The following is a 7,320-nucleotide window of genomic DNA, read 5'->3' as shown; positions in this document are numbered from 1 at the left end:
GCCTTTGGGCCTTTCCCTTCTCAGGTGTGAATGGTATTAACAGTCCCAAGAGAAGGGCAGTCTTACCCTCTGCCAGTGACTGGCAGCACTTTTGCAAAGCGGGCTCTCTTGAGGGGACTCGCTGCAGCTCACAAAAGTAACTGTCCAGCTATAAACAACTTCCCTGAGGGGTGCAGTGGGGCTTCCCAGGTTCTAGGGAGAGAGATCACTGGCTTTTTCTGACACAGGCCACCTTAAAAAAGGAGGAAGGATAAACACCCATCTGGAAGCAAAAGTAGGATTGTAGCCAGAGCCTGGGGTGGGAAGCTAATGGGAAACAGCTTGCCGGAGGGAGGGGGACAGAATTCAGGAATGGCCAGAGGCTGGCTGCTGTAGATAAAGGGGGCTGGGAGAAGCAGGTTGATTGAGACTAGCTGCTGCTCCTCTGTCTCGATCTTTGGACTCTGCCCCGGGGCCGGCTCACACCTTATTCCAGGAGACTCATAGCAAGCAGAGGCTTCTCACACCTTATTCCAGGAGACTCATAGCAAGCAGAGGCTTCTCTGCCCACCCTGAGTCCTGGATCCTTCATAAACAACAGACCAGAAGGGGATTCTTCATCAACCAGCTGGACACCTCCATATCACCAGCCCCTGCCCTCTGGCTGCTCCTGCCCAGGGAAAGGCCTGGAGGAAGAGGCCAGGAAAGGAAGAGACCTGCCCCTCTCCTCTGTCCCTCCATTGACCCAGCACCAGCATCTGGAGACTCCATGGCCTGGGCTTCCTGGGGCTGCTGCCCCTGGCTTGTCCTCCTCTCTGGTATGTGCATCCCGATCTCTCCATCCCCTCCCACGCCGGGCAGGCAGGTCCAGCTGGAGAGTAGCTCTGGCCTCCCCTTCTGGGTTGAGAAATGGTTAGAGTGAGGGCTGGGCCCGGTTGTCTCTTTTTCTCTTGGTCCCCCTCTGTCTTGAGGAAGAACACCAGGGCCAGTCCTTGAGACCCTCAAGACTCAGGTCTAGTCTGGTTTGACACCTTTCCATTCCCACCTGTTAAAGGGGAAAAAATGATTCTGGCACTTTTTTTTTAAAGTAAGGAAGAGCCCTGGCCTGTGTGGCTCAGTTGGTTGTGGAGTGTCATCCTATACACCAGAAGGTTGTGGGTTTGATTCCCGGTCAAGGCATATGCCCAGATTATGGGTTCTATCCTTGGTTGGGGCACATGTGGGAGGTGACCGATCAATGTTCTATCTATCTATCTATCTATCTATCTATCTATCTATCTATCTATCTATCTATCTAATCTCCCTTCCCCTCTCAATTAAAAACAAAAGTAAGGAAGATTTTATTCAAGACTATTGCAATAGGGACACTGCAATAGAGGAGAAAGATCAGGCTTAACTCTGAATACAACAAAGATGGCCAATGATCAGAGAAAGGAGGTCAGTGGATGGGAAATTCCTAAGAGGAGAGAGACATCAAGGGTAGGGAGATTCTTTTTTAAAAAAAATATTTTCATTGATTTCAGAGAGGAAGGGAGAAGAAAAGAGATATAGAAACATCAATGATGAGCAAGAGTCATTGATCGGCTGCCTTCTGCATGCTCCACGCTGGGGATTGAGCCCACAACATGGGCATGTGCCCTGACCAGGAATTGAACTGTGACCTCTTGGTTCATAGGTCGACGCTCAACCACTGAGCCATGCTGGCTAGGCAAGGGTAGGGAGATTCTTGCTAAATCGACTTCATAGGATACTTGTGGAAGGCAGGCCATGGTGATCAGATACCAAGGGTAGGAGTGAGGAATTTGATCAGATATCAAGAGGTAATTAGATATTAAGGGTGAGGGAGTCTCTCTAAACTCACTTAGGAATATTCTTTCTAAGACTGGGAGATTCAAGACCATCAAGGACAGGATGGGCATGGCAGGCCAAAGTCAAAGCCTAATTGTGAAGAGGGCTTGGAGGAGCATAACTAAAGCTTGGTCTTTGTCACCCTTTATTTGTCCTCTGTGGTCACAACGAACTGCCCATCTCAGCATCATCCATACCCACTCCACTTCCAGCTTTAGAGAGGCCTTCCTTCCCTTTGCTCTCTGTCAACAGGACTTTGCCCAGTTCCTGAGTACCTCTCCAGAGCCAGGACCACAGAATGATTTGGCTGCAGAGCCTACCCTTGGGAGCCATAGCCTGGGCCTCAGAGAACAGGACATAGGTTGGCTGAGTCTTGCTTTTTATGTTGGCATCTTAGCACCACCATTTTGTCAGAGATCTGCTCCTGCAGAAATGAGGATTCATTTTCTTAAATCAATAAGATTTAATCTCCCTCTTGAGTTTATAAGACCAAGACAACAAGGCAGAGCATTCATGATGTTAAACCCCAGTCACCTTCCTTCTATCTATAGTTCAACCCACTCAGAAAGTAAAAGTACAGTGGGAACGTCCATACTCAGGCCCCCATTATCCTCTGGGGAGATCTTTCTCAAAAGGCGAGGTGCTATCCCAGCCAGTGTGGCTCTGTGGTTGAGCGTCGACCTATGAACCAGAAGGTCATGGTTCCATTCCCAGTCAAGGCACATGCCCAGGTTGCGGGCTCAATCCCCAGTAGGGGGAGTGCAGGAGGCAGCCGATCAGTGATTCTCTCCCATCATTGGTGTTTCTATCTCTCTCTCCCTCTCCCTTCCTCTCTGAAATCAGTGAAAATATTTTTTAAAAGGTGAGGTGCTAGAGGGACAGACTATCGGAGACCACTGGATTTTTAGGGCCCAGAGCCTGTAGGATTTAGCCCAGTGCCTGGCATACAGTAGGCACTTAGGAAATGTTCACTCTGAATACTTGGCAATCTTACTTGGATCACACTAAATTTGGGGCACAGCCCAAGTTGGAAACTAAGTCTCCGTGCACTCTGTCCCTTCTGTGGCACTATTCTTCCATGGTTGGGTTTTTGTACTCCAATGGCCCAGATTCAAACCACTGACCTACCCCTGACTTACTGTGGCAAAACTTGGGCAAGTTACTAAACTGACCTGGGCCTCAGCTTCCTCCTCTATAGCAAGTAAAGAGTAATACTCACCTCACAGAATTGCTACAGGTATCAAATGATATGCTATAAATTGTTGACTTCAGTGTCTGGCACAAAGTAGAAGCTCTTTCATGCTAACCCACCTTTTCCCACCAGGTAATGATGTCAGACTGAGTGAAATTGCCTGTCTTACATACTTCAAACTAGCTTGGAATGATAGGCAGAGATTTGGATTATATGAAATGATACAAGTGAGCCTTGAGTTTAAGTAAACCCAATGTATATGAAATTGGATTTATAGAAGGGTAAAATGAAGGTAGGGTGATTATTTAGTGAGATCCTTTAGAGCATTTCAAAGAAAATTTGATTACAAAAATTTAATTTACACACAACTTTTCCAGTTCAGTAGACCCTGAAGAGACCCAATTAGATTAGAAGGAAAAATTTGATTTAATGAGCACTAAAACCTTTCCCAAAGTGACAATCACTTGTCAATGGATCAGGTTTCTTTTATTGTGACCCAGGTTGCCAACCAATTCATTCTGATTTCTTAGAAATGTGATTATTTTTATCCTCAAGGAGAGTTGGACAGCATCGTGTGTTTTCAAATGATAGAGGGTTGCAGGGACACGAAGGAGAGTTGGGAGAGCATGTCCCTGTGTGCTCTCGAAATTATCTGATCACCACGTGACCCTGGATTTTTCTCTTGTTTTCTAGTTTGTGCCTGGGGCCATGCAAAGCCAGTGGACCTGAGAAGAGAGAACGTGAGAAACTGTTCAACGAGCCCTCATGTGAGGCCCTGGCTTAGCCCACCCAACAAGTCCCATCGTCCTCCCCATCCCACATTGGCTCAGTTGCTAGCCTCTCCCTCTACCAGACTGTCTTCTGATTTCTGGACTTTGGGGCCACTGTTTCTGATTAACATCCCTCAGGAAGGGCAGCACATTGTCAGGTGTCTGATATTCACCCCTCGTCCTTCCCTCCCACCCATTCCTAAAGGCTTGGACCTGAACAGCCCTACCAGAGGGAGGGATAAGGGGAAAGAAAGTGGATAGGAGACCTGCAGCTAACCTTTGATTGAGTCTACGCAGAGGCCAAGAGGAAGCTGGGAGGACAGAAAACAAGAATTCTAGAGGAACAGCAAAAGGGAAGGCAAAGAAGGGAGGAAGGAAGAAGACAGAAGGTTAGAAGAAACAATAGAAGAGCAAGAGAGGGGGGCCTAGGTTGTGAAGACTTAGAGAAGGCCCAATAGATTAGAGCAGAAAAATCATCAGCTTCTTGGCTGGACACCAAAGTGATTCTTTCCAAAACCAAAATAGGTAAAGGCATTTCCCAGGCAGGGGTAGGCTAAAAGGTGAGAGCTGGTGGGCCTGCCAGTATCCGCTAAGTCTCAGGAGTACATCTGCTTGCATTGTCAACTTTATGAGACCACTGGCGCTGACAGGTGGGTGGGCCAGCCACATTACTTTTCCTTAAAAGCAAACATGGGTATATTGTGGAGTAGAATACAAACAAACCAAAATAAACAAATAAAAAACCCACACTTTATTTTAAAGTTAAAGCAGCCTTTAAAAACTGTCTTGACTTGGAGGGGATCTTTCTGGACAATGTCCCAAACTCCTCGGGTTACTCATTCACTCTCCTTTGCCATTTGAAACTAGTGAATGGAAACCTGAAAAAGTCCCTGAGGTAGAGTTGCCAGATGAAATACAGAATGCCAAGTTATATTTGAATTTAAGATAATGCATAATATTTTACATAAGTATGCCCTAAATAGTGCAAGGGACATACTTACACTAAAACATTATTTGTTTATCTGCAATTCAAATGTGACTGAATTGGCATCCTGTATTTATATTTGTTAAATTGGTAGTGCTACCTCTAAGATATCCAAAGAGAGACTGTCCCCTGCAACTTCACCCACAATCCTAGACTAAGGTCCCATTATTATCACAAAGGGTCCCTCTCCAAGCTCTTCAACACCTCCCTCTCTGCTCAGCCCATGCACCTTAATCTAGACTAACCCGTAATATCAGTTGCTGCCCCATCCCTCTCCAGGCCAGCCCAGCCTACCCACCCTACCAGCCCTGAAGCCCTGCCTAAGAAGATGATGGGGACACAGGCATCATTTTTTCTAAACAATATGTGTCTCTGTGTGTGTCTTGGTGTCTTTCTGTCCCACGACAGTACCTTCCAGTTACTGTGGTCAATACCACAGTGCAGCTCACAGCCCTTCGCCAGCAGATGCAAACCCAGAATCTCTCTGCCTACATCATCCCAAACACGGATGCCCACATGGTAAGGGATGGCCCCCACCCCCCATCCTTGCCCTTTCTGCTACCCCAGGTCAGCTTATGAGAACAGGCCACAAACAGGAGATTGTTATGACTCAGAAGATGTAGGCAGAGGAAGGATTTGACAGGCAAAGGAAGAAAATGGGGAGCTTGGACATGGGAGTTTAAAGAGCTGAAAGAATGCAATCCTTTACATAGGAAGGAAGACACTGCCAAATCTTGACCTCAGGCAATGAAACTATAAATAACTTCAGAATTTTTGATCACTTCCTAGATGACAGATCCACAATGAATGTTTTTGATCACTTCCTAGATGACAGATCCACAATGAATGTTTAGGAGGATAGGATGTAGTCTTGGAATAGGACTGGAAGAATGATAAGCGCCCTTCCTGCTCAGCCTTTTTCATAACCTAATGGACGGAGCACTGAAATCATCTAGTGCCCCGGACTACACAAGTTCGGGGTGTATGTAGGCTAGGGGAGGGGGAACAGACAGGAAACAATATAGTCTAAAGAACTGCTTTTCCCAAAGAAGATCCCTGCCCACCCTTTCCCACTACTGTTTCCCCCCTTCACCCCATCCACCTTTCCAGCACAAACCCATTTGGAAGAGGAGGAATTTTAGTGACAATAAGATCACTTGAATTAGTTTGCCTACCTGCTGGGAAAGACTAAGAACCTTGGCTAAGTGTCTGAACTTCTGAGCCTTAGTTTCCTCTTCTGCAAGATAGGAATAATGAACTCTGTGTCTGAGGATTACGAGGATCAAAATATTATAATGTATAAAGCCCTCTGCAGAAATGATTTATGATGGACTCAGTGTACTATGCTAGACTGGGGAATAGGGTGACAGCTCGAGGGAAGAACCCAGAAGAACCAAAAGACATGATCCCAGACTGCACAGAATTTGCATTCTGTCCAGGGATTTAAGACTCCTTTGCAGAACATTTTAGTATTAGATTGTGAGGTTTAGACTCTAAGAGATATAGTTGTTCAAGGGAAGAGATCTTAAGAGCTAGGGGGAATTCCAGAGTGCTTCCTGGAAGAGGTGCCCAGTATGCCTGGCTTTTAGGACTGGATCAATCTTACTAAAAAGAACTGGGATGTGATTGGGAGCCTTTCGTGTGAGGTCTGACTTCATGAGGAAGGCTAACGATAATGTTGATTTCCTAGAGTGAGTACATTGGCGAACATGACAAGAGGCTTACATGGATGACAGGCTTTACAGGGTCTTCAGGTAACAACTATTACCCTTCCCTCATTGCTTCTACTGGTTGTCTCAGAGGTGGTCACAGGTACCCTGGTGTGGCTAGCTCTCTGCACCCAAGACCCCAGGACCTGGTGTCCAGAAGCTCCTTATTACTCTGCCTCCACTCCACCACTCCAAAAAGGGTCACCAGGGCAGATGTCCCATCAGATTCCCCAGGGCACACATCTCATAGTCCACCAGCCACACTTCTGCATGAGGCAGAGAGCCCTCCTGGCTTCCTTCCAGTGCTCATTGCCTCTGCCACAGCCAGGCACAGCCTAGCACTACCTGAGCTCCTTTTCTGGGACAGTCCCTACTCCTATGTCTAGCCACTAGGAACCTGCTGATTCCCTTGGGTCACTTGGGAACAAAATATTGCTTTGCTGGTCGTTTTAGGGAAAACATCACTTCACATGGCCAAATGAGGCACAAATGTAGAGGCCTTATATGAGGTCCCAGTTTTTGAAGGGGCTTCCCACCCTGATCCTGGCCCCTTGAATGAAATCCAAGCTTCTCTTGCTGATTATTGCACATGCACTAATAAAACCACATCCTTCACTTTCACCCTCACCTCCAAGTTTCTTTGTTCTGCCCCAGGAACTGCAGTGGTGACCATGGGGAAAGCAGGTCTCTGGACTGACAGCCGCTACTGGACCCAGGCTGAGCAAGAGATGGACTGCAATTGGGAGCTCCATAAGGAAGGTAAAGGGGCTGCATGGATTTGTTCCCTAAGTCCTGGAACCCAGGCTATGGTAAGTTCGGGGATGTACTAGGTGAGGG

The 7,320-nt window shown here is 46.9% G+C and overlaps 1 protein-coding gene across 1 annotated transcript in view; it reads left to right on the top strand.

Annotated features, from left to right (window-relative positions):
- Positions 1 to 359: 359 nt before the first annotated feature.
- XPNPEP2 (X-prolyl aminopeptidase 2) overlaps positions 360 to 7,320 on the top strand; it is a 30,365-nt gene continuing 23,404 nt past the window's right edge. The window contains exons 1-5 of the mRNA XM_036305888.1: positions 360 to 797; positions 3,713 to 3,786; positions 5,183 to 5,293; positions 6,465 to 6,528; positions 7,138 to 7,242. Of these exons, the coding sequence (XP_036161781.1) occupies positions 749 to 797; positions 3,713 to 3,786; positions 5,183 to 5,293; positions 6,465 to 6,528; positions 7,138 to 7,242 (403 nt within the window). The 5' untranslated portion in view covers positions 360 to 748. The remainder of the gene's footprint in view (positions 798 to 3,712; positions 3,787 to 5,182; positions 5,294 to 6,464; positions 6,529 to 7,137; positions 7,243 to 7,320) is intronic.

Source organism: Myotis myotis, unplaced genomic scaffold (genome assembly GCF_014108235.1).
Source record: "Myotis myotis isolate mMyoMyo1 unplaced genomic scaffold, mMyoMyo1.p scaffold_m19_p_4, whole genome shotgun sequence".
In the NCBI taxonomy this organism is placed as follows: domain Eukaryota; kingdom Metazoa; phylum Chordata; class Mammalia; order Chiroptera; family Vespertilionidae; genus Myotis; species Myotis myotis.
This window is presented reverse-complemented; position numbering and strand designations above follow the sequence as displayed.